Here is a 26273-nt window from a genome sequence, read left to right on the forward strand (position 1 = left end):
GCAAGTTAAACTCCCATCAAATAGATAGTTTCCTTATTGCAGCCTCATTGTATTTATACCAAACTCTGTAACTCTCCTGTACATTATATATATGAAGGGGCTGAACCGAGGCAGGCATCAAGCCGCCCAGTTTATCAATCGTACAGGTGCGCCTTCAGCTTATGCTGGATATTCATTTTTTTTTGCTCCTTGTTGTAATTTTCATGTTTTTTGACATGTCTTGTATTGTTGAAAGAAAGTTTTTTATACAAATCCAAGGCCTATTGCTACACGTTCATGTCGTCGAGGTGTTCGACTTGTTGCATTGCCAGTCGCGGTAAACCCAAATTCGCCATGCTTCCGGGGGCGTAGCGCGAGCGGTCGCACGGCCACATGCACATGGCCAGGCCGGCGGTGAAGACGCTCACCGCCGGGCCACCGGAAGCCAAGGGCGAGTTCATCCGTCTCTGCTCAAGCGGCCGCCTCAAGGATGCCCTCCACCACCCCTTCCGGGACGTCCTCTGGTCGGACCCTACCCTCTTCGCCCACGTCTGCCGGGCCTGCCGCGCCATCCCGCTCCTCCGCCAGCTCCACGCCTTTGCCGCCACCTCTGGCGCCGCCGCCGACCGCTTCACCACCAACAACCTCATGCTCGCCTACGCGGACCTCGGCGACCTCACCACTGCGTGCAGCCTGTTCGAGAGAATTCCGAAGCCGAACGTCATGTCCTGGAACATTCTGATTGGGGGTTACATCAAGAACGGCGACCTTGGAAGCGCTCGGAAGCTGTTTGACGAAATGCCCACGAGGAATGTCGCCACCTGGAATGCCATGGTCGCTGGGCTCACCAATGCAGGGCTTGACGAGGATAGCCTGGGGTTCTTCCTGGCCATGCGAAGGGAGGGATTGCATCCTGATGAGTTTGGCCTTGGGAGCGTGTTCAGGTGCTGTGCCGGCCTCTCCGATCTTGTCTCTGGGCGCCAGGTCCATGCATATGTTGTCAGGTGTGGGATGGACATTGACATGTGTGTTGGGAACTCGTTGGCTCACATGTACATGCGCTGTGGGTGCCTTGCAGAAGGAGAGGCCGTTCTCAAAGCTCTTCCTTCTCTTACAGTTGTGTCATTCAATACCACAATCGCTGGTAGGGCGCAGCATGGAGATTCTGAGGGAGCATTGGAGTATTTCTCCATGATGAGAGGTATTGGGCTAGCGGCTGACGTGGTCACATTCGTCAGTATTATTACCTGCTGCTCAGACTTGGCAGCTCTCGCACAAGGTCAGCAAGTTCATGCACAGGTTATCAAGGCTGGAGTTGACAAGGTTGTTCCAGTCATTACTTGCCTTGTGCATATGTACTCTCGATGTGGATGCTTGGGTGACTCGGAAAGAGTTTATTCTGGTTATTGTGGATCAGATCTTTTTCTTCTCAGTGCAATGATCTCAGCTTGTGGGTTCCATGGGCAAGGACATAAAGCAGTTGAGCTGTTTAAACAGATGATGAATGCAGGGGCAAGACCTAATGAGGTTACTTTCTTGTCCCTGCTATATGCGTGCAGCCATAGTGGTCTTAAAGATGAAGGCTTGGAGTTCTTTGAGCTTATGACCAAGACTTATGGATTGCAACCAAGTGTGAAACACTACACTTGTATCGTGGATCTTCTTGGGCGATCAGGTTGTCTGGATGAAGCAGAGGCCCTTATCTGTTCAATGCCTGTACGTGCTGACGGGGTCATATGGAAGACACTGCTATCTGCTTGTAAGACCCAGAAGAATTTTGACATGGCCGAGCGGATAGCAGAGCGAGTCATTGAGTTTGACCCTCGAGATTCTGCACCTTATGTTCTGCTATCAAATATTCGAGCTACCAGCAGGAGATGGGGAGATGTCAGTGAGCTAAGGAAAAACATGAGGGAGAAGAACGTGAGAAAGGAACCGGGTGTCAGCTGGGTAGAGCTTAAGGGTCAGGTGCATCAGTTTTGCACAGGAGATAAATCTCATCCAAGACAAGGAGAGATCGATGAGTACTTGGAAGAAATGATGGCCAAGATCAGGCAATGTGGATATGCACCAGACATGAGCATGGTGTTCCATGATATGGAGGATGAGGAGAAAGAGGTTAGTTTAACTCACCACAGCGAGAAATTGGCGATAGCATTTGCGTTTCTGAGTTTACCTGAAGGAGTTTCTATCCGAATAATGAAGAATCTACGTGTGTGCGATGACTGCCATGTTGCTATCAAGTTGATGTCCCAGGTCACTGGCCGAGAGATTGTGGTCAGAGATGTAAGCCGCTTTCACCATTTCAGAGATGGCAAATGCTCCTGTGGAGATTATTGGTGATGAGAGCACTCAACTGTGTGTATCTTTTCCATCTGCTGTGGGGAACAAGATCTGTATACTTGGTTCATGGAATTTTTTAAGTCAGCAGGTTTTGGTCTACTCAACTGAGGGATGGGCTATTGAATTGGCTGTTTTGAGTTTCAACTAGTCTGTACCAATCCGACCTGTACTCTGGAAATCATAAAATTCGCTGGATCTCTGATCCTCAAAAATATATGCATTCACTCTGATTCTCAAACAAATCATTGCCTTCTATAAGTGACGGACTAGCATTTTTCAGTAGAATTCTGAAGTTCAGGATATGCATTCTGTATGATATGAATATTTGTGGACAGCGCTGAAATACAAGATTTAGTTTTCTCTATAACTAATTATCTGGTTGTCGTTGTCCCATCTTTCATCTCTTGTCAATATATATGCCTTTATTAATAATTAAATATCTGCTCAGGATGGTCATAAAGCTGGATCATGTGTTCCTCTGGAGCCTGGAGGTTCTGATCCTTCTGAGAGCATGACAGTAGAAACTATCGGTGCAATTATACCTGGAGCAACAATAGTGCAGCGCTACAAAATGGAAGGCAAGTGTCTCTTTTACTTGTCATGCAATAATTCTGATTGGAATGTCAAGTGACATTGTTTTTTCTTTTCATTTCACTGGATGTATATTTTGGTCAATAAGAACAGTGGCCAGGGTCCACAGGCAGCTGCATATATGCATTGTACAATAGTCCCATTGAATTTCGTTTTGCATTGAAATTAATTTTGGATTTTGTCTTTCAATTGGCTGTGCTTGGTTTTGAATAAGATTCATAGTTAGATTTTCTTTTTTGAGGTCATGGCGTTTGTTTGTACAAATTGACAGCATTGTTTGGAGATTCCTCGGGTTTCTTTCTGTTCCCTCTTGTTGCTCATCCATTTGTTCTCTTGATTCACTGGCAATTATGCTGAAAGGTTATTATGCTGCTCTTTTTTTTTTCTTTTTCTTGTGAGGGTTTCTTTACCTTGGGAGCGGGCTCGTTGAAAGAAGCAACCAAGCCCAATGGCCAATGGGGGTCTTCAGACACATTCAGGTTCTACTCTTTGGCCCGCAGATTGCTGCCAGATTTTTGTGTCAAGTCATATCCAGACCTGGCCATATGGACCGTGCTTCTAAGGCGCTGCCCGTGGGCACGGATTTTTGGCCTGGCACAATACGTGAATAAAAGGGCCGGGACGCCATGGAACAAAGCCGATCCCTGAGGGAGCTCCTAACACACACCTGCTTGTATGGGCCAGGCCCACGAACACACAGGTAGTAGCGCGAAAAAAGAAAACTCAGACATAAGTGGCGCTGCACGTGGAATCAAACTCACAATCAATACCTCCAGTAAGTGGTTGGCCGACCACTCGAGCTACTACGAATATATGAAACATTGCAGCGCGACGATACATAAGAACAATAGCTGCGTAGATATTTAAATTATATGAAAACATTTTAGAAAAGCGTGATTTCTTTTGACAAAAATGTGTTTTTTTTTCTCGGAAGTCCACAGATTTTCGAAAAAATTCATCAATTTTCCAAAAAGTTCACAAAAATCTGAAAAGGTTCATCGATTTTTAAAAACTTTCCAGAAAATCTGAAAAAGTTCATTGATTTTGAACAAAAACTTCATCTATTCTCAAAAAGAGCTTATCAATTTTCAAAAAAAAATTCATCAATTCTCAAAAAGAGTTTATCAATTGCAGAAAAGTTCATCGATTTTTAAAAAGTTTACAAAAATCAATTTTGAAAATTAGTTCACAAATTTGAAAAACATTCATCAATTTTGGAAAAGAGTTCATTGAATTTGAAAAAAACTTCATCGAATTTGAAAAAGTTCATCGATTTTGGAAAAGAGTTCATCAAATTCGAAAAAAGTTCATCGAATTTGAAAAAACTTCATCGAATTTGAAAAAACTTCATCGAATTTGAAAAAGAGTTCATCGATTTTGGAAAAAAGTTCATTGAATTTGAAAAAATTTCATCAAGTTTGGAAAAAAGTTCATCCAATTCAAAAAAATGTTCATCGAATTTGGAACAAAGTTTTTCGATTTCGAAAAACGTTCATCGATTTTGGAAAAGTTCATTAATTTGAAAAGTAGTTTATTGAAATGAAGAAAACAAAAAAAACAAAACCCTTTCGAATAAACAAGAAAAACGAAAAAAAAAGACATGAGAAGAAAAGAGTGAAGAAGATAGTTTTGAACACATAAGGTAACGGTGGTGCGGTGGTTAGCGTATGGTGCGAAAGAAGAGGAGGCCGCGGGTTCGATTTCCACACGACGCATTTGCATTTTTGTTTCTTTACAACAGAAAAAAAGAAACGATGGGCCGGCCCAAGAAGACGCGTGAAGAAGGGAGAGGTGTGCGCCCGTTTGCGCGGTTGCCTGTAGCGGGCACAACGGGCGCCGTTTAGGGAATGCCGATCCCTGAAGCCAGGCCTTAAGGCCAGCCCGGCACGTCCCTTTTATTCATGGGTCGGCACGACACATCTCGGCACGTGGCGGCATGCGGCCCAGAAGGCTTTTTTGGCCTTCAAACCTAAAAAACAAAAGGCCTAGAAGGCCGAAACGGCTCACAAGGGCCGAACAAAAATGAACAAAGGCCGGTCCACAGGCATGCCGGACCGTGCCGGCCTTTTTTTGGCGTCTGCCAAGCCGATCCCAAAATCACTAATTAAAGAGTACTCGTTGCAAAAAACACTTCACTTTTCTAGGTCGTGACAAGTGGCACACATGCAGCGTGCCACTTGTCGCAACCTGGGAGTTTTTCCTTTTTTCGTAGATTCGTTTATTCAAAACGCTTTATCTTTTAAACCGTACGTCCAAATCTCAAACCGTTTTCATCATTGGATTCCTCGCGTCGAGATCTTCAAAACTAGATCCCATATTCATAGATTTCCACACGACGCATTTGCATTTTTGTTTCTTTACAACAGAAAAAAAGAAAACGATGGGCCGGCCCAAGAAGACGCGTGAAGAAGGGAGAGGTGTGCGCCCGTTTGCGCGGTTGCCTGTAGCGGGCACAACGGGCGCCGTTTAGGGAATGCCGATCCCTGAAGCCAGGCCTTAAGGCCAGCCCGGCACGTCCCTTTTATTCATGGGTCGGCACGACACATCTCGGCACGTGGCGGCATGCGGCCCAAGTCGGCCCAGAAGGCTTTTTTGGCCTTCAAACCTAAAAAACAAAAGGCCTAGAAGGCCGAAACGGCTCACAAGGGCCGAAAAAAAATGAACAAAGGCCGGTCCACAGGCATGCCGGACCGTGCCGGCCTTTTTTTGGCGTCTGCCAAGCCGATCCCAAAATCACTAATTAAAGAGTACTCGTTGCAAAAAACACTTCACTTTTCTAGGTCGTGACAAGTGGCACACATGCAGCGTGCCACTTGTCGCAACCTGGGAGTTTTTCCTTTTTTCGTAGATTCGTTTATTCAAAACGCTTTATCTTTTAAACCGTACGTCCAAATCTCAAACCGTTTTCATCATTGGATTCCTCGCGTCGAGATCTTCAAAACTAGATCCCATATTCATAGGTTTTGACGACTTTTTTTCATGAAAAAAATCGGACGAAAAAACCGAACCAGGAGCATGTTTTTTTCCCTCTCCGAAAGAGGCACACCCGTGGCTCTCGCAAAATCACACCCATGCCTCTCGTGGAAACAAAACCGTGACTCTTGTGGAAGGAAAAAAAACTGAAAACGGGTTTTTTTCAGTTCCGAGAGGCACGGCCGTGACTTTCGTGAAAGCACAACCATGCCTCTTGTGAAAGATAAACCGTGACTCTCATGAAAAAAATAGAAAACGCGTATTTTTTCCCTTTCTGAGAGGCACGGCCGTGACTCTCGCGAAAGCACAGCCATGCCTCTCGCGGAAGCAAAACCGTGACTCTCGCGAAAAAAAAACAAAAAATGCGTTTTGTTTTTCCCTTTCCGACAGGCACGGCCGTGACTCTCGCGAAAGCACAACCGTGCCTCTCGCGGAAGCAAAACCGTGACTCTCACGAAAGAAAAAAAACCAGAAAACACATTTTTTTTCATTTACGAAAGGCACGGCCGTGACTGTCGCTAAAGTACAAGCATGCCTCTCACGGAAAAAAACCGTGACTTTCACGAAAGAAAAAAAGAAAATGCGTTTCTTTCGCACACTTTTTTTTAATATTTTTTTATCGAAAAGCTAAGAAAGATCGGGGAAAAACCAAAACGTCGAACAAACCTGAAAAAAACCGTTTAAAAAATCGAAAACGCGTGCGGAAAAATAAAAAAATAAAATCCGAAGGAAACGTCCAGAACGCGACACGTGAAGAATAGCTGAGAGCACGCCAAGTGACGCTGATTGTTGCGAGGCTCGCGAAGGAGCGCTCGTTAACTAGCTGGTCCCAGCCGATCCTCGAGCCGAGGCCTTTGGACTGGCACGACATGACCCTATTATAAAAGGTTCGACATGGGCCGTGGCATGCCAAGCCTTTATATTGGTGTGTCGGGCCGTGCCGCCCCATATGGCCAGGTCTCACGTCACGGCGCTCTGCTGGGCGCTTCCTATTTCGCGTATAGCTGCATACCCACCCACACCCGCATTTTTTTGATTCTATATTATCCGCATGTGTAGAATATCCCTCCCATCCCCACCCTGCTCACCATCCTCTCTATGGGTCGGCCCATTTTGATTTTCTCCCCCAACAGTTTTGGGAAGGTTCTAGAACCTTCTTCAAACTAGGTTTTCCTTTTTCTTTGTTTTTATTCGGATTTTCCCCCTTTTTTGTTTTTGTTTTCCCTTTTTTGAAATTCATGAACTTTTTTCAAACTCTTGAAATTTTTAGAATTCATGAAGTTTTCCAAATCCAGGATTTTTTTCAAATTCATGTAATTTTTTAAAAATCATGCATAATTTTTCAAATTTGTTAAATTTTATTAAAATATGGGTCAATTTTCAAATTCATGAACATTTTTTAGAATCCAAGAATATTTTCAAATTTGTTAACATTTTTTAAAATCTGTCACATTTTTTTAAATCCGGGACCAATTTTTGAAATACACAAATATTTTTTGAATTGACGCCATTTTATTTAATCTGGGAACATGTTTGGAGTTCATGAATATTTTTAAAAACCGGTCAACGTTTTTTGAAATTGGTGAACAGTTTTCTGAATTCACATTTTTTCTTGAAATTTATGAACATTTTTTGAAATCCGGGAACATTATTCAAATCCATGAACATTATTCAAATATGCGAACATTTTTAAAATTTTGGAATATTTTAAAATATCGCGATTTTTTTAAATTCTGTGATCACTTTTAAAATTTTGGAACATTTATTAACCCGGAAACATTTTTCAAATTTGGAACATTTTTATATCATGATTTTTCTTTTGCAAATATGTGAATCGTTTTTTTAATTTAGAATCTTTTTTGAAATGCCAATCATTTTTAATGAAGCAACAAATAAAACACAAAAGAAAACGAAAGAAATAAACAGGGGCGCCCCACCCCGTAATGGGCCGGCCTCCCGGCCTAAGCGCGTGCCGGAGTGGCTGTTTGCTGCGCTAGCGCCGCGTAGTGCGGTGCGGGGATCAAGCAGGTCGCCTCACCAGCGAGTCATCAGATCAGCGACTCATCACCAACCCCCACACCAAAGCAAGCGCGAAGGTCAGAGCTCCCCGCGCCATGGCTTCCCCGTCCCAATCCCCCTCCCCTCTCCACCCGCACCAGCTCCAGCAGCACCCGCTCCCCCCGCACCAGCACCCCCACCCGCAGTACCAGGCCCCGCCCCCTTCGATGCCCCCCCCGCCGGGGGCGCCCCCCAAGGCCATGGATCTGGAGGTCACCGTCGTCTCGGGCAAGCACCTGAAGAACGTCAACTGGCGCCGCGGCGATCTCCGCGCCTACGCCGTCGCCTACCTCGATCCCTCCCGCCGCACCGCCACCCGCCCCGACGACGCCGGCGGCTGCAAGCCCGCGTGGAACGAGCGCATCACCCTCCAGCTCCCGCCCCACCTCTCGCCGCACGACCCCTCGCTCCTCCTCTCCCTCGACGTCTTCCACTCCAAGCCGTCCGACTCGCCCAAGCCGCTCGTCGGCTCCGCCCGCTCACCTCTCCGCGACCTCCTCTTCCCCGCCAGCCCTAACCCTAGCTCCGATTCCCCCGCCTCACCGATCATCACCCTCCCGCTCCTGCGCCCCTCCGGCCGCCCCCAGGGCAAGCTCCGCATCCGCGTCGCCCTTCGCGAGCGCTCGCCTCCTCCTCCTGAGCCGCAGTATCCACCTCCTTCCTCCTCCCCCTACTATTTCCCAGCCCCTCCGCCTCCCACCTACTCGGCACCGCCACAGTACGGCTCGGACCAGTACTACCGTCCTAGTGGGTACTACTCTGCGCCACCACCGCCTCCATCTCAGTACGAATACACCACAGGGCCCTCTGCACCTGTGGAGTATGGCAGGCAGTATGAGCAAAGAGGAAGGACTGAGGGTGTGACTGGGCAGTATGATCCCAGAAGGACTGAAGGTGTGACTGGGCAGTATGAGCCAAAAGGAAGGACTGAGGGTGTGACTGGTCAGTATGATCAAAGAGGAAGGACTGAGGGGGCAACTCCGAGCGAAAGGTATGGATTAGGCGCTGGGCTTGCTGTGGGTGCAGTTGCTGGGGGCGTTGGGGCGCTTGCGATTGATGAAGGTGTGAAGTATAAGGAGGAAAAGGCGGCAGAGAGGGTGGGAGAGAAGGTGGCTCCTGCCGCAAGGGACGATTACAGCGAGTATCGTCGAGAGTATTGATGGGAGTTCAAGTGTGTGAGGATGCGCTGTGAGTTTGTTCTTCTCAATTCCTGTTAATGTGGGAATAAGTTGCAGTGTGATTTCGTGGTTTGCTCTGTATATGTATATATTTGCTTGAGAGACATGAATTACTATAGTGCTTGTGCTTATGGCCTGCGCGTTATGACATATTTGGTCTGTACCATAAACGTTTTGTGATTACCTTTGAAGCTGTACTCGCAACTTGATGTCTGTATAATTTGTCTCTGATCTGAGTTGTGCTTAAGTCTGTTCCATTAGTATCTGTATATCTGGTTTGGTGCTTGGCATTGCAGGGAACTTCAATTTTATGTTTCTTTCAGTCAAATTATATTGCTTTTGTTGAACAGCGTACCAAATTTGATATGAATTTTTGCTTCTACACTCAAATCTACACTTGTTTTGCAAGTTTGCATTTTGCTGCAGTGTTTTCTCGTTTTATGTCATAACCATGTGAGCCAAGTATTTCGTACTTTAAAAGCCACAATATGTTCAGAGTTGCCATGCTTCAGTTTATCTTGCAGTCACGTAGTGTAATTGGTAATGCTCTGAAGGAGAGTGAATGTGACCCATAGAAAGCTATATCTTTTTTTTTTTGCGGAAAACATACGAAGCTAGATTGATGTTGCACGAATTTGTTTCAGAATAAATCCACCGTAATGGGAAACAATGTACGCAGATTTTGTACACCTCCAAATTTTAAGCACCTGACTTGGGCAAACTCACCCTAGTCCTTTGTGCTATTTAGGAGCTCTTGTATATTCTTTCGAATTATATTACCCTTTGTTTTGCTGGACTCGAAATGTGAAATAACATTGCACTTACTGGACTAGGATTCTCAGAGCTTCCATGAGTAATATACTGATGTGTAGTTGTTTGAGGAACCTTTTTGCTTTGCATACTCTAAGCTGAACAACTTATTGTTTGATGCGTTTCTAAAGTCCTTCTCAAGTTTGTTAAGAGCTCATATATGCTGTACCAAGGTGTATATTTATTGGTTGATCACAATTTGATCAATGATAATACCAGACATCATCATTATCCTTTAAAACCAGAAGAAATATGGTCCTATTTTGTGTTCTTGTGACAACCACTTAACATTGCTGACACTGAAGTTCCTAGTTATGCAGCTCCTGTAGGTTGCACCCAATCTTCTTTTGCACTGATGTCATAATATCCTTGCGTGACTGTAACTTTAGACATATCTCGAGGGTAGAGCGCTGCATACCATTGTGTTACAACAGAGAAAAGCTTTTCATTGAGATGTTGTCTGGGAACTTGTCAGCTCCTAAAGGCTGTGCACCTGTGCCGTAATACTTTTGCCTGAAACTATAACACAATGACATCATCTCTACTTGGATTCTATTTTCTGATGGATTCTATTCTTTATGCTTGCAAAAGATGCATATCCAAGCTGTTGTGCCACTGCACGTATCTTTATCTGACAGATTTTATAGTGCCGCATTTGCAACCAAAGCCAAGAGAACAAACTTGTTCCTTTTTGATAAGTTTTGATGTTCTTTTTTCAGTTTAATCCACATAATGTTTGAGCTTCTTACATAATGTGCAGTTGTTGGAGGAACCTTTTTGCGTTGCATACTGTAAGCTGAATAACTTATTGTTCGGTGTGTTTCTGAAGTCCTTATCAAATTTCCTAAGAGCCAATATGCTGTACCGTGGTGTATATTTATTGGTTGATCGCAGTGTCTTCAATGATATACCAGATGTTATCATTATCCTTTAAAATCAGAAAAATATCATTGCCTTTTAAAATCAGAAAAAATATGGTCCTATTTTCTATTCTTGTGACAACCACTTCAACATAGCCGACACTAACTTTCCTAGTTATGCAGCTCCTGTAGTTAGGTTGCTCCCAACCTTCTTTTGCACTGATGTACCAATATCCTTGCATGACTGCAACATTAGACATATCTTGAGCGTAGAGTGCTGCATACCATTTTCATATCTTCACTTCTGCCCTTGTTTCGCAACTGAAAAAAACTTCATTGAGATGTTGTCTGGAAATTTGTCAGCTCCTAAAGGCTGTGCACCTGTGCCGTAATCCTCTTGCCTGAACTATAACGCAATGTTGTCATCTCTACTTGGATTCTATTTTCTAATTGATTTTATTCTTTATGCTTATATAAAAGAGGCATGTCCAAGCTTTAAGCTGAAAAAGGGTAGAAAGTAGCGTATCTCCAAGAAAGGCCGTGTTTTGCACCAATGCACATATCTTTATCTGACAGTTTTACATTGGGGCATTTGCATCCAAAAAGCCAAGAGAACGGACTTGTTTCCTTTTGATAAGTTTTAACACTTTTTTCCAGTTTTAATCCACATAATGTTTGATCTTGTCGCAAAATGCATGACATAATATGCAATAGCACAGACATCATGATATACCACGAAACTGGTGACTCGTGCTGCTGGATGGTAATGTTGATGATGGCACTATGTAATGGCATGATTTTATTGTGGAGACAATAAATTTGGACTGTAAAGGCGGAACAGTGCCAAATCAGAGTATCTGAGAACTGATACCTGATTGTTGAAGTAGAATCTTTGGATTTAGTAGTCAATGCTGGGAATATCATCAGTTGGGTAACTAGGAATATCATATGCCCACTTTATATTATGATGCTTGGTTCTAGTTGTCTTCAGGAATGGCTAAAATGTTAGCCCGCTGTAATCTTGGTAATAACCTAGCAGAGTCGAAGCTAGCTTTTGATATGGGCCACAATTATGTTGCTCCACCTACCTGAAAATGTAATTAAAAAGGTCCACCAATGCTCTTTATCTGTATTTAAAGGTTTCATTGTACATATGATTTTTACTCTTCGTTCCATGAGTTCACGTTGAGTTGGTTATTGGGTAAGCTGTGCCTTGCTGCTTTCTTGCTGCTGCTGTAGTCTGTAATGAAACTGTGAGATAAGGTAGTGAAGCTAAGTTTCTGTAACTGTCTCTAGTCTTATTTCTTAGTAGCACAGATTCTTTCTTCTATGTGAGGAGGGAGTTTACTTAAATACGGAACATTGTGTGTGGTATAGTCATGAATATTCCTGAATATGCAGTCGATCTAAAGGTTTAGTAGCTTGCCACTTCCCATCTAAAAGCCCAATATGGAACTGTTTGGTTTTTGTGTGCCAGAACTGTTGTTTCTTGGAATACACTATCGGGTCTTTTCTGAACCTAGCGTTACTTAACAGTCAGTGGTGTCCTCGTCTAAGAATGATCAAGGGTTGGACATATAGCACACATCCTTCTATAAGAGTTATGGATTTACTTGGGCCACCAGTTTGCTCATTTGCGATGTCCCGAGGCTTTGATATGATATGTGACTAATGCGGTATTGTTTATCTAAGGATACATGCTTCCACTGTATTTGTTGAACTTATGTTTCCTGTTTTATAATTATTTTAGTGATGTCTGCAATGTAGCCTTTGATGACAAGTGGCTATTGCTGATGTAGTTTGATTCTTGAAGGGATAAGGCTTCAGTTGTATTGAATAAACATGTTGTATACACAATAGATTAATCGACTCTTAATTTTTTTATATAGAAACTCCTAACTCCCTTTGCTGAAACTGGACTTGAGGTTGAAAGACTTGTATATATTGCTTTTTGTGTTGAACTGCACTAATTTGTTCCCTTTTTATTTCAATTGTTTCTTATATCAGTGAAGTCTAGTGTAGAATACATATTATCAATATTTTTCCGACATGTACATATTATCAGTAATTGTTTGTCAGGGAGATGTCCAGTCTTGACATGTCCTTTTTTTTAATCATCCATGCATTGTCAAAAAGAAAAAAGGGAACAGATTTGGACATTTTTAACCCATAGACATCCTTGCACATGTTTATCCGTACAACAATTTCATTCTGTATTGTCTTCTTATTTTTACTGAATGGTGGGTGCCTCAGAATGTTAGCCTGAATTCACCACCACCAGTATTGGCAACCCTATCTTAACACGTCAATCCACAAGCCTCTTATCCATTTCCATTTGCCTGTGGCGGAGGAGCAATCCCAAACTAGCTGCTTAACACTAGTTGGCTTTGACAACTGATTATACTGTTTGAACTAGTCTGTTTACTAGTGTTTGTTAATGTACTTTTTGATTCATAGACTGCCATCGATTTCATTATTTCAAGTTGTAGCTACTGTTTTGTGCAACCCTATAAACACTAGGGCTCTGCTTCACTGGGATTTTTTTTCTTCCTTTTCCTAGTGGCACTGGCTTTCGCTATGGTAGATATCTGTTAGTTTTGTCAGTGCAGAAGTGGGTTTTGATCGTTATAGGAATCTCTATGAATGGCATCAAGGCTGAGAAAAATTAAAGCAGCCGGCTGAACAAAATAAAAGCAGTTCACTGGTCCGATGTATTTATTCAAGGTTTGCCGACTGGCCGGAGTAGGATAATATTCTGAAGTCCATGCATTGCTCTCGTATTTTTTTTCTTATTCGAATTTGATACCCTTTTCATCATAATCTGTCTAACGGACCATTATCCTTTGGTTTCGGAAAATGGCCAAATAATACGCTTCAGCTTATAAAATCGTTGGACTTTGTTCGCCGGTCGTGTTCTTAATCCATTCGTTGTGCTGCTGACATGGACGACTCAATGATTTTTATTCGACTTCAAATTGATACGTGTTTCTTATGCGAGGCCCATCCCATTCTCATGATTGCTGTTCGATCTATGGCGAGCATTATTTTGCGTGTATTCTGGTGGCATTTGTTTATATATACGCTGCTGTGGCCTGGGTGCAACCGTCCCAGACGGGATTTCGGCCCGGCGCGGCCATCCATCCATCGACGGCTTAAATATGCAGGCTGGTCCAATAAATATGGGCCGGCTGACGCCGACTCGCGCAGCCCGGTCTGTCCACAGAGCGCACCTCTAAGCTGGTGCTCCTCGCGCCCGACACGTCGCCCTATAAGCCCTGTGAGAGCTACGGGCCAGATTCCGCTAATGCCGTCCCCTTCGCTCCCCCGATGATGATGCCGCGCGTGACCTTTTTCATGCATGCATGGAGGGATTCAGGCAGATCTTATCCCCCCCTTTTCGCTTTTTCTCCGCCCGTCGCCACCATCCGTTTCGTCTAGGCACGCAGGCAGGCAGGCAGGCAGGCTGGCAGGCTCTAGGGGGAACCCAGGCGTTCACTGAACCTGACGGCACTGGCCGTGGCGCACACCAAAGCTTGCACTCTAACCAAATAACTGGAGTGGTGAGCTGCATATGCCGCTGCTCGCTGCACCGCACGCACAAGCCTCGCGAGTTGACCCGGCACCGCGCCCGGAAATGCGCCATCCATTGCTTTTATTTTATCATTATTCCGTCTACGTAACGAAAATGCTCTCGCAGTACTGCTACTGACACTAGTAGATGCGGATCGATCGTGCCAGGTAGACGGCCACTGCGTGGGTGCACCGGCTGCACGCGGCGCGCGCTGACACGTCGGTGTAATAATTCCGCCCAAGTGGGTCTTAGAAAACATAGTTTCCCAAGTGGGTCGGCGATCGGGTGGCTCCGGTGCCGGCCACGAAGGTGCGCTCGGCCCGCCGGGCGCCCATACGCGGTTTATGTCAGGCGGCCGGCCACTAGGCGGGGCGCACGCAACGCAACGGAGCTCTCCTACAGTGTAGGATCGGGACGCGTATCTCCAGTGGTATTACCATGTGCGTGATCCCACGGGTTAATGCTTAATTAGTCGCGGTCAGAGGAGCGCAGGTTAGCTGCCCTGCTCGCATCACATCACGGCTGTGGACGGCGTTGCTGTGCTGCCTACTAGTGCTAGAGGAGTAATCTAAGGGCGCAGTGCGTTTTACATTGTTTAATCGTGATTGCCGTGGCATCAGGATGTGGCGTTCCTCGTGTTCGGTGTGCAGGTTTACGGGCCGCGACAAAGAGGGACGTCGCTGCCAGCGTCAAGGCCCCCCCTTGATGAGTGATGATGGGCTCCACTGGAGGGCGATCAGGACGTGAAATGCTCAAACGTCAGGTGTGATTAGCGGGGGGAGGAGACCGGGGACCGGAGACCGGTAGGACCCGAGCAACACGTGGCCGCGGGTGCAGCGAAACGCGCACGCACGCACTGACGACCGCGGTGGTGCGGAGCAAAAGGGTTTACCCTACGCGGCCCCCGCGCGCCCGACGGCACGAGGGTCCAGGTCCGGGTGCGCGCAGGCAGATCGGGAGAGCGGAGGCGTCGCGCACCCGGCAAAATGCGCCAGGCGGATTGGGACGGACTCGCATGAGTGGCGGATGGTCAACGCACTACTAGGAGAATTGGCTAGGCTTGCATTGGACGAGGACAGCTAAAGGATAATGCATTGGATGGTTTGGTGAAAAATGTGTGTACCAAAGAACCAAGAAAAAATAGGTTTTCGGCATATCCATTGTTTCAACTTCGCTATGCCGGCTAAACAGGCTTGGCGTCTTATCTAGAATCCGGATTCTCTATGTGCTACTATTTTGAGAGTCAAATACTATCCTGACGTTGATTTGTTGAACACTGACCTGAAGAAGGGTTTTTCCTTCACCTGGCAACGTATTATGGCGGGTGTGAGCTCCATGAAGCGTGGTCATATTTGGCAAATGGAAAATGGGCAGAATATTGACATTTGGGAGGACGCCTGGATTTCAAATTGTGCAAACCGTAAGATTGTTACCCCCAAGGGATGCCAGTTGTTACGGAAGGTAGCAGATTTGATTGATCAAATCCTAAATAGTTGGGATGAAGATCTTCTCAGACAGACTCTATGGCTTATTGATGTTTATGAAAAAAAATTATATGAGACCAGGTCTCACGGTTAGCAGGTGAGACTCATCCTGATGGATGACACGTGACATTCACAAATCACAAAGCATCTAATCCCCCCCCCCCTGAAATCAGGATGGGTCTCACCTGCTAACCCATGAGACCTCGTCTCATAAAATTCTTTTCCTTCTACGTAACATGATATGCTAGATTTCGTAGCTTGGAATATCACAAAAAATGAGATCTTTACAGTTCGGTCTGCTTATTTTGTTGAATGAGACCACCAATATGGGAACAAGTTACGACATACCAATGGGATGGGACGTACCACGGTCAATTCTATTTGGGGAAGGATTTGGAAACTTGCTTGTCCAGCAAAGGTTAAAATATTTATTTGGCGTACACTTCACGGCACTCTTCCGTGTCATATTAAGTTAGCTAATAGACATGTGAAAGTATCGCCTGAGTGTCCTGCCTGCTCATCTGGGCCAGAAGACACAAAACATCTGCTGTTCCTATGTGACAGAGCAAAAAAAGTCTAGAGAAGACTAGGGATGGAAGATATTATCGACAGAACTTGTAAAATAGACTATGCGGGTGAGGCAGTCTTGGAATATTTACTTTCATTAACAGATTAGGAACTATGTATTATGGGCACTCGAAATGTGCGTGACATGATTGCCATATCAGCCTGGTACTTGTGGTGGGAAATGCACAAATTGGTACACAATGAGACTACTCAGAATGCACAACAAATATCCATGGGGATACGCACTCTCACCGATAAATTTGTTAATGCCTACTTGCCTAAGGCTTCCATGAAAAGAGGAGGATGGTCTAGCCCCCCGACGGGATTTGTTAAACTTAACGTTGATGATTCTTTTGACCACGACCTTCTCAGGGGTATGATCGGGGCGGTCTTAAGAGATGATAAAGGTAGGTTCATCGGTGGGGGAAATGGTAAGAATTACTGGTGTGCAGATGTCCTGATGGCTGAAGCTTTGGCATTAAAATTCGGCCTATCACTTGCGCAAAGGACGGGTTGTAATCACATAAATAATTATTAACTCAGATAATATGGAGGTGATCGAGACCATGAACGAAGCAGGACGATCGTCGGGGGCATCAACTGCAATTTTTTACGACTGTTTTCACTTAGCTTGCGGTTTTCCTATTTCTAGATTCGAGCATTGTAATAGAGAAGCAAATAAAGTTGCTCATGAACTTGCCAAGTTGGCTAGATTTTCCTTCATTTCTGATTGGCTGGAGGAACCACATAATACAATTGTACCAATCCTCATAAACGATGTAATGATTATTTCTAATGAATAAAGCTCGAACTTTCTTTCAGAAAAAAGGAGAATTGGCTATTGGTGGCGGAAACAAATTGGACGGACGTATCCGTCACCGGTAACCTGCCACTCGTAACAGGTTATCATGGCAAACGTCCATCCGTTGTAAGCAATCCAGTTAATAGTGACGGGCAGTTATGTGGTAAGCAATCCAAACTAGTATGTGCTTATCTAGATTGTAATCAGTATGTCGTTAATGCTGTCAATGCCATGTTCATGATCATTTTCTGGATTAAATTAATAAAAAATTGCCTATTTACTCAACATGTGCTATGATCATGATAATTATTGGTCCATAGTTTTTTTTCGTGGGGCACATATGTGTGATAATGGGGAATTCATAAAATTTATACATAAATTATGGAGTTGACCTTACGAGTAAACAATAAAACTCTTCGCAAAAAAAGAGTAAAGAATAAAACTATCCACAAAGTTATATTATCTCTAGATGTCCTCCCTTTTTATGTCTACTGGTTGCAATTTATATATTCAAACAAATTACTAACCTAATATTATATTCACCTGACAGAAGTATTGTAGACAATAATCTTTGTTTGATAGCCAGAATAAGTAGTCTACAGAATTTTCTCCATCAACGCATATCTTCGATAAATGCGGAATTCATGAATATCAAACTGATACCACATACATCGGGTCTCTATTACAAAACACAACAACATGAGCGAACCAAAGCGCATATAATCTATACTTCATATATAAGTTCCGTTCACTCAGGTACATTGCCAAAATTCTTTCAAGTTTTTTTTGAAATTATTCTTCCCAGTATTGAAAAAAATACATATGCCATTACACTCATATGCTTTTTGGAGTCCTTGAAATGGAATATACCACAATGGCCAATGCTAGAGAGAATAATATAAGTAACAACTGTTATGTTTTATGTATGATGAAAAGATTCTATGACTCTATGACTTGATTGCTAGAGTAGTGTTTTTGAAAGTGAGGATAGTTCACATTACTACATTTTAGAGCTCCATCCATTTCAAAATGTACAATGTATGTTGATTTCTTAATACAAACATTTAGCCAATAATTACGCTGTCCATGTGATAGAAAACCGCAATTGTTAGTATGTGCCTTTGAATACAAACATAGAAAACTGCAATCCATGTGAAACCGCAAAAATATATGTTATATGCCCTCTAGAACTATGTGTTTGAAAACTGTATTCTAATACGTATCCAGTGATACGCTTTTGATGGTATATAACACATATTCGTTAGTCAAATTGAGGACCCATAGCCCACACCGATCCTATAAACCCGACTAGGACCTATAGCTCACACCGATCCTATAAACCCGACCAGAAGGAGTATTAACTATTATCCAAAGCGGGATTTATAAATCTTAGTCGATTGAGATTTAACGAAGTCTCAGTCAATGCTATATTTATGAGATCTTACATGAAAATTTGTGTAAAACTTTCTTCTATTTTTTTCTCCCTTTTTATATGTTCTGGCACTTGAAAAGTCCTTTTCTTCCGTCTCATTCAACTTTCAAAAACTTCCAAATTCCACTCGATTCCATACAATTAATCAAACAACAATCAACAAACAATCACAACTACTTATTTAATATAACATTCCAAAATTTAGAATTTTGGGATTCCAAAATAAATCTCGCCCTCGAGATTCGGAGAGGCTAGAAAGAAGGTTAGGTTGGGGGGGGGGGGTCTTCTTAGGCCCTATTTGTTTGGGCTTTTGCTTCTGCTTTTGCAGCTTTTTCATTTTGACCAAAAAGCCATAAAAGTTCCTAAATAGATGCTTTTAAAGCTTTTTTTTGTCTTTTGATGAATCAATGTAACAATATTGAGCTCCAAATGCGATAAAAGCTGCAAAAGCACCTATTTAGGAGCTTCTGTGGCTTTTTGGGCAAAGTGAAAAAACTGCAAAAGCAAAAGCCCAAACAAACAGAACCTTAAAAATCCGTCGATCATCACAAGGTCTGGGTGCTACCGCCCTTAAAAGCAAGGTTACGGTTCCAACAAAACTCATGTACTCCATCCTTAGAATTGACAATGGTGGTCTTATCATATCTTCGGAGTAACTCCTACACTTTGTTAAGTCTCAGTCGACTAAGCTCTAGCACACCCTTATCAAAGTAGTACTCAGCCAATTAGTCTTATCTTATACTTCCTTCATCCGGAATTAATTGACGCTCAAATAGATGTATTCACATATGGTTTATGTTTTGAAACGACTGGAATACATTACTGGACAGCGCACGGAATAAGGAGGAATTATTTGTTAAGCCGCCGCATACTGGGAATTTAGCGAGTCTCAAGGATATATTTCATGTCTTAATCTGACTAGCTAGTGTCCTATTAGGAGACGCGCTGGTGTACAGTATAAGTCTGTACTGTGTGTGTCAGAAAGCCACACATATGCCATCGGTACATCGACAAGGAGAACTCATGAGCACTGTGCAATCAAACACTTTCACAACCTTATTTTCAGTTACCAGTTCCACAATCCATCATCTCCTTCAGCAAACGTCGCTGCCTAAACTAGTCAATCCAAGCACTACATACGAGTACCAGGCCCACCGCCCGCGCGCACCACCTCGTCCCGAAATGGCTTCTTCCCGCACACCAACCAGGCAGCTTGACGACATGTCATGGCGGCCCTACTTGCGCACGCACGCACGGACGGTCGCGAGCCCGCACTGACCGGTAGGGGTACATCGATCGATCACAACAGGTGCGCCGGGCACGACACGTACTGCATGAACTCGTCGTCGCGGAGCAGCGCCGCCATCGTGTCCGGCGCGAGGCACACCTCGATGTCCACGCTGCCGTCCCCGGAGCGGCCCGGGAACGCCGACATCTTGCCGTCGAACTTGTTGGCGCGCCCGCTGCGCACCGCCAGGGGGCGGCCCCACCCGAAGTCGTTGCCCTCGTACATCGGGAACCGGTTGGAGCTGCCCATCGTCACCACCGCGCCGTCCGGGTTGCCCAGCGGGAAGCACCGGGGCGCCGCCTGCCACGCCGCCGCGGCCCCGCGTATCGCCTCGTCGCCGTACGCCGCCAGGCTCGCGTTCAGCCTCGACGCCGCCCACCGCAGGTCGTTGGACGCCAGCTCCGCCACCGTCGCCGTCGTCGGCGCGCTCTGGATGGCGTTCCCGAAGTAGGCCGGGGAGACCGCCGGGCGCAGCCGGTGACGGCAGTTCACCGCCAGGCGTAGCGTCGTCGTCGCGTCGGCGTCGAGCTGCTTCCGCGCGCGCGTCGTCGAGATCCATATCTGCGCGCACAGTGACTGGAACGACGAGATCTCGCCGCGGGCCTCCTGGTTCTTCGGGTCGTGCGCCATCTTGCCGTAAACCTCGGCATCTTGACCGGCGCTCGACCGACGGTTGGCTATCGCCTTCAGCTCGCGAATTGCGTCCCTGCTGAAGTGGAAGATTCTCTCGCGAAGGGGCGCGTCCGCGTCAAAGGTCACGGCGGGGCCCACGCCGCCGGCAAAGCGGAGGACGGCCGTTGACTCGCCAAAGAAGTTGCGGCGGAAGTCCGGCAGCCTGGGCGACGCGCCGCGGCAAAGGGCGGCCCAGGTGTTATAAAAGTGCCAGAAGGAGGTGCCGTCCACGACGGCGTGGTTGGCGACGATGCCGATGAAGACGGCGCCATCGCCGAGCACGGTGAGCTGGAACGACGTGAGAGGGCGGCGGTGGCCCTCGTAGCTCACGGTGCGGTCCATGGGGAACAGGTCCTTGGTCAGCCTGGTGGGGACGTCGGCGTTGGGCACGAGGAAGTCGTTGAGCGACAGGGCCGGTGCCACGGCGTGGCGGAACTCGACGCCGGCGTCGTTGCATCGGATGACGATGCGGTCGTCGGGGAGGGTGACGAAGCGGCCGGCGAGGGCCGGGAAGACGGCGAGCGCGCGGGAGAGCGACGAGACGAGGAGCGAGACGAGGGAGGCCATGGGGACGTCGGGGGCGGGGAAGAAGAGGCCCTTCTGGATGTAGTGGCAGGACAGCATGGGCAGGTCGGAGACGGAGAGCGTGAGGTCCCCGAGCGCCGACGGCGGGCCGTCCGGGTGCACGGCCTGCCTCGACAGCACGGCGATGCCCGAGCCCGACAGCGGCGCGTCCAGGCAGATGGGCTGGGCGGGCATAATGGCGGGGGCGGTGGGGACGGTGTCCATCGTCATGGTCATGGCGGAGAGCATCTGGGCCATGGGTGCCGATCGGTTGCTACCACCGGTCCACCGCTGCTGCTGCTGCTAATGGCGCGTTGGGCGGTAGCTAGCTAGAGGCCAAGGAGGTGGTTTGGGCAGTGCTGCCTTGTGCTGGACAGTGAGCGAGCTGGGGCGGTTTATATAGCACACCAAGGGGGTGCTGGATGCATGCACCTGAGCGTCAGTACCTTCTCTACCAGTAATACCACTGTTTTGGATATTCTCTGGGCAGGTTTGGTGCTTGTCTGATGCAGAGATACATACACAAATCAGATAAAGGAGCTACCGCATATGTGTGTTATGCTTGTGCCTGTGAAGAGTTCAGCCCCCAAAAGAAAAAGGTTCCATTTCTTAAAATAAGGATGTTGATTACAGATTAGGATGGTGATTAGGAGCATCAGCGTTAGCCAATTTGTTGGCTGCACATAAAATATTCCAACTCTTTGGGGTGTTCCCAGAACTACTTCCTCCCTCCGCTTGAAAATACTTGTCGGAAAAATGAATGTATCCGCACGTATTTTTATTCTAGATACATCCATTTTTATTCATTTCTTCGATAAGTATTTTCGAACAGAGGGAGTAGCATATTGGCACGTGTTTTGACTTTCATATTAATGTTATTTTATAAATATAAATGTTTGCCAAAAGAATTCTAGGAATTTATTTGATAAGCATTTATTAGCTTACCAAAGCAATCAATTTTTTATTTGGTAAAGCCAATAAAAGATTGGCCGGTTAAAGCGATTTAAAAAAATCATTGAATAAAAACCAAAGATAGATGGAAAAATAAAAACCGAGAGAGGGGAGGAGGTGGGCGGTGTAGGAACGTAGAATCCCAAACCCCCCTTTAGTAAGGCAAATGATCCAAACATAGCCGCTGGTCACACCGAACGATCGCCATGCGTCTTCTAGGACTGCCCAACCCGGTTCTCAACCGACTGGCCAACAAATAATCATGTCGTTCCTCTTTCTCCGACGAACCACCATCCATGCTTCTTCACCCATGAGGCCACGATCCGGCTATGGCGGGGCTCTCTCTTTTCCTTACCTGGTGCTGCAGAACGACATAAAATGGATTACGAGGGGGCTCATCCTCTTCTCCCGCTCCTCTCCCACCACTGGTCGGCTCCTCTCCTACCACTGGTCGGCAGAGGTTGCCACGCCACTGGCACGAGGAAGATATCCAACGCTACAAGTCGGCCACTATGAACGCACAGATGTTGCAGACAACCCCACTACAAACGACGACGGTGATGCAACAACGACAAATTGCAACATTGACCATGTTGCAACGGGTGACCGCAGCATGGTCCGTGTAGCAAAGGGTGACAAAAGGCCCACCTCGTGCAAACTGAAGGTGATCGCAACATGGTCCATGCCGCAATTGATGACCACAACATGCTCTGTATTGCGATGATCCGACGATCGGCACGTTGCACAAAAACAAAGGGAAAAACGATTTGGCAGAGAGTGCAGCATGACTCATCTTGCAAAGACTGGCACACCACAATAGCTCACTGGGGAGCGATCGGACAGTTGTCCCGCGATCCATCCAACGGCTACGAGATTATCTACTACAAGTGTCAAGCATCGGCGCATTTTGGTATCGGTCCATCACAGATATTTTTGATCAGCAGATCCTCCTAATTCCATTCCATCATGCAAGTTAACAGTGGCGGAGCCAGGATTCAAGTATAGGGAGAGGGGGGGGGGGGGGGGGGGGCGAGTACGTATATTGTTGATAATTACTAGTTGCTTTTACTAAAATTGTTGATCGTTGGGAGGGGGGCAGGCCCCTGCAAGTTAATTCATGAGTTTTTTTCTCCGCGGTGGCACGCTCGAGAAACTGAAAGGAAAAACGTGACATCATCAAACAAACTAAATTACTACTCCTTGGTGCTCAAAGTCTTTAATTAGCTGATCGGTCCGGTAACTGAAGCCGGACCAGTACAAAAGACAGGTATAACACTCATTGAGGTGATATTATAGAGTACGTCGACGGAATATGTTTTCTGCACGGATTCAATGAACGTGTACCGGCTTTGCATATTAAATTGACACGTAACGTCAAAAGCATTTGCTGTCGTGCTAGTAGCCTCAATATTTTTCCGCACTTTTGGACGCCTCGTCTACAACATCGCTACTAGTACGTACGTATATCTAAAAAGATCATCTTGTAGCTAGTAGGAGTACGTACGTGTATAGGGCAGAGAGCATCTACGTATTTCATTCATGGCGTCCACATCCGCCTCATCGGTGGATTGGCTCGCAGCTCTCCCATCACCCCTGTTACGTGGTCGACGTCTCCGTGATACTCCCTCCTTCCATCTATATAGAACCTAATGTGTTTTTTAAGACATCTTTTGACTATTGACAAGATTAATAATACATGACATGCATAATATAAAAATTATATCATTAAAAATTTCTTTCATATACGAATTTAACAATGTGCTTTGTGTAAGTTGCATGTCATATATTATTGCTCTAACATTTGATCAAAGTTAGCCTCGAAAAACGTATTAGATCCTATATAAATAGAAGGGGGGAGTATATAGAATACGCCAGCTGCGGGGCCTTGCTGCGTTTTTCTTTGGACTGGTAATGCACGGTGCTCCTAGTTCTTTGCATCTTATAATCTGGAACGTTGCAACAACCACCATTAATCGCCTCATGACCGCTAATCAAGTCCCGCATCAATTAAGCATGCTTGATTTGCCACCAGACATGAGAATTGATTATTGGAATGCTGTAGATGCTGTATACTCCCTCCTTCCATTTATATAGGCCTAATGCATTTTTCGAGGTTAACTTTGACCAAATGTTAGAGCAATAATATATGACATGCAACTTACACAAAGTACATCATCAAATTCGTATGTGAAAGGAGCTTTTCAATGATATAATTTTCACATTATGCATGTCATGTAGTATTAATTTTATTAATAGTCAAATGCGGTCTTCAAAATGTATTAGACCCTATATATATGGAAGGAGGGAGTATATGCACACTGCCAGTGTGCATTTGAGTAGTGACAAAACGAGACGGATAGGTGTCCCTTTGCGAGCTGGCTGGCTGTTTACGTACGATCTTCCGCACCGGGACATACACCGGTCGCTAGCCGCTCGTGCCTGCATCGTCACAGCCCCCGCGCCGGGACCAGCTATCGCAATGGACGGCGCGCGTACTGTGCCGCCGCAGGACCCGCGACGCTGCACCTAACTCTTTTGGTGTTTTCTTCCTTCCTCGCCTCCGGTGACCGATGATCAATGTGCTGTGTGAAGCGGTGGCGACGCCGCCGCCGCCGGCCGAGACGTGCTACCCTATACCTATACGTAGCCTGGGCCGTCATTTAACTCTCGCCGGATACATACTGGTACATGCACGCGGCCACGCGGCGATGTACGTATTCATGAACCTGCGCCGCCGAGCTCGTGCCCGTCTAGCTGTCGCCCGCCGTCCTTGCGAAAGAATCTTCTTCGCTGGTAGGAGTACGTACTACGAGTAGGTACGTACGTTGGGGGAGGCGGGGAAATTGAATTGCTGCTGTACTACCATTGCGACGATCGTCCACACATGCATGCATGCATTCCTTGTTCCTTCCGCCCGAACTAGGAATCAGGCCACACACAGTGATCTGATCTCATCGTGCTCGTGTTGTGTGTAAGTGTAAGCTAGGAATGTGTAAACTAGTCCATGTCTCGTTGCTGCCGGGGCTGGGTGAGCTGGAGCTCCATCATTCGACCCGTCAGACACTGAACCTGAGTGCCGCCCGCCGCCCTCCCGAGAGCTGTCGGTTTCTTAATCGCGACCCGGCTCGTGTTTGGCACCCTCCGGTCGCGCGATTAGCCCCCACGGCCGCCTCGGGGGTGCCCGGTTAGGGTTATGATAATCGCGGCCGCGGATCCCGAGAGCGCCCGGGCGGCGGCAGCTACTGTTGAATCAGGAGCGCGCCGTGCCCCGGGGGCATAGTATAATGGCAACAGGCCGGGCGCTGCGCGGCACGATCGATCGGGGGAGAGGGGAGCTAGGCGGGAGCGGGCGTACGTGGTCGTCCCAATAAAGAAAGGCGGGGCGTGCCTCACCGGCCGGCGCGCGTTCCCGCTGTCCGACGGCTGGCGGGCGACCCCGCCGAATGTCAAACCCCAGCGGCCAGCGAACAGCTCACGCGCAGGTGCAGGCGCAGCTCAGCGGGCGGCCGGCGGACGTGGGACGGTGGAGCAAGTTGGGTCCTCCTCGTTCATGCATGGTGGCTCCGGCCGGCCAGCCGGCCAGCCGGCACTGTGGCTGTCCGGGGTCTGGGCTGGGCTGGACACTGGACAGCCTTGATTCCTGCGGCTTCAACGTAACTGCTCGATGGTTGAGGTGCAATGTCCCGGCGCGGCGCTGAGCCCCACGCTGCGCCCTTTCTCCCCACCGGCACTGAACCCCACTGGTGAACATTGCACCTGAGAGCCTTGCTCGGTACCACGTCCACGACAGCATCATCAAATCGTGCGCCAGTGATCAACATTATGTTGCGCATCTAAGAAACCATGGTCGTGTGGTTGGTGTGGATAGCACTGTGTTCCTTTCCTTGACGAGAGAAACTCAAAAAATATGTTTATCAATTATAGCATGTCTAGACGATGAAATTGACTAAGAATTTCTTATGTCCAAGTTCATGGTGCTTGCCCTATGATCCACTTGGCATACAATAATGGAAGGATGTAAAAAATATGAAAACATATTAAAGAAACGTTCTTGATTTTTTTTTCCACAAAACAACCTGAAAAATCTCGGCTTTATAGATAAAAACGCAAATCCTAAAAAAGAATGGAAACCAAAGAATTTATACAAAAA

The 26273-nt window shown here is 46.3% G+C and overlaps 3 protein-coding genes across 3 annotated transcripts; 2 read left to right on the top strand and 1 right to left on the bottom strand.

Annotated features, from left to right (window-relative positions):
- The first annotated feature begins 204 nt into the window (after positions 1 to 204).
- On the top strand, positions 205 to 2534 carry LOC125545359 (pentatricopeptide (PPR) repeat protein). Its single transcript, XM_048709274.2, has one exon. The coding sequence runs from the start codon at positions 373 to 375 to the stop codon at positions 2320 to 2322; it is 1950 nt and encodes a 649-aa protein (XP_048565231.1). The 5' UTR covers positions 205 to 372; the 3' UTR covers positions 2323 to 2534.
- Positions 2535 to 7939: 5405 nt separating this feature from the next.
- Positions 7940 to 9369, top strand: LOC125545360 (Calcium-dependent lipid-binding (CaLB domain) family protein). Its single transcript, XM_048709276.2, has one exon. It carries the CDS (start codon positions 8001 to 8003, stop codon positions 9102 to 9104), a length of 1104 nt encoding a protein of 367 aa, XP_048565233.1. The 5' UTR covers positions 7940 to 8000; the 3' UTR covers positions 9105 to 9369.
- A 10312-nt stretch (positions 9370 to 19681) lies between these two features.
- Positions 19682 to 21557, bottom strand: LOC125545361 (uncharacterized). Its single transcript, XM_048709277.2, has one exon. It carries the CDS (start codon positions 21428 to 21430, stop codon positions 19949 to 19951), a length of 1482 nt encoding a protein of 493 aa, XP_048565234.2. The 5' UTR covers positions 21431 to 21557; the 3' UTR covers positions 19682 to 19948.
- Between the last annotated feature and the right edge of the window lie 4716 nt (positions 21558 to 26273).

The sequence above is a fragment of the Triticum urartu genome, chromosome 3A (genome assembly GCF_056163025.1).
Source record: "Triticum urartu cultivar PI428250 chromosome 3A, HENAU_Tu73, whole genome shotgun sequence".
Taxonomy (NCBI): Eukaryota; Viridiplantae; Streptophyta; class Magnoliopsida; order Poales; family Poaceae; genus Triticum; species Triticum urartu.

Excerpts from the sequence above, each read along its gene's own strand:
- LOC125545359 (XM_048709274.2), top strand. The coding sequence starts at position 373 with ATGCACATGGCCAGGCCGGCGGTGAAGACGCTCACCGCCGGGCCACCG.
- LOC125545360 (XM_048709276.2), top strand. The coding sequence starts at position 8,001 with ATGGCTTCCCCGTCCCAATCCCCCTCCCCTCTCCACCCGCACCAGCTC.
- LOC125545361 (XM_048709277.2), bottom strand. The coding sequence starts at position 21,430 with ATGGCCCAGATGCTCTCCGCCATGACCATGACGATGGACACCGTCCCC.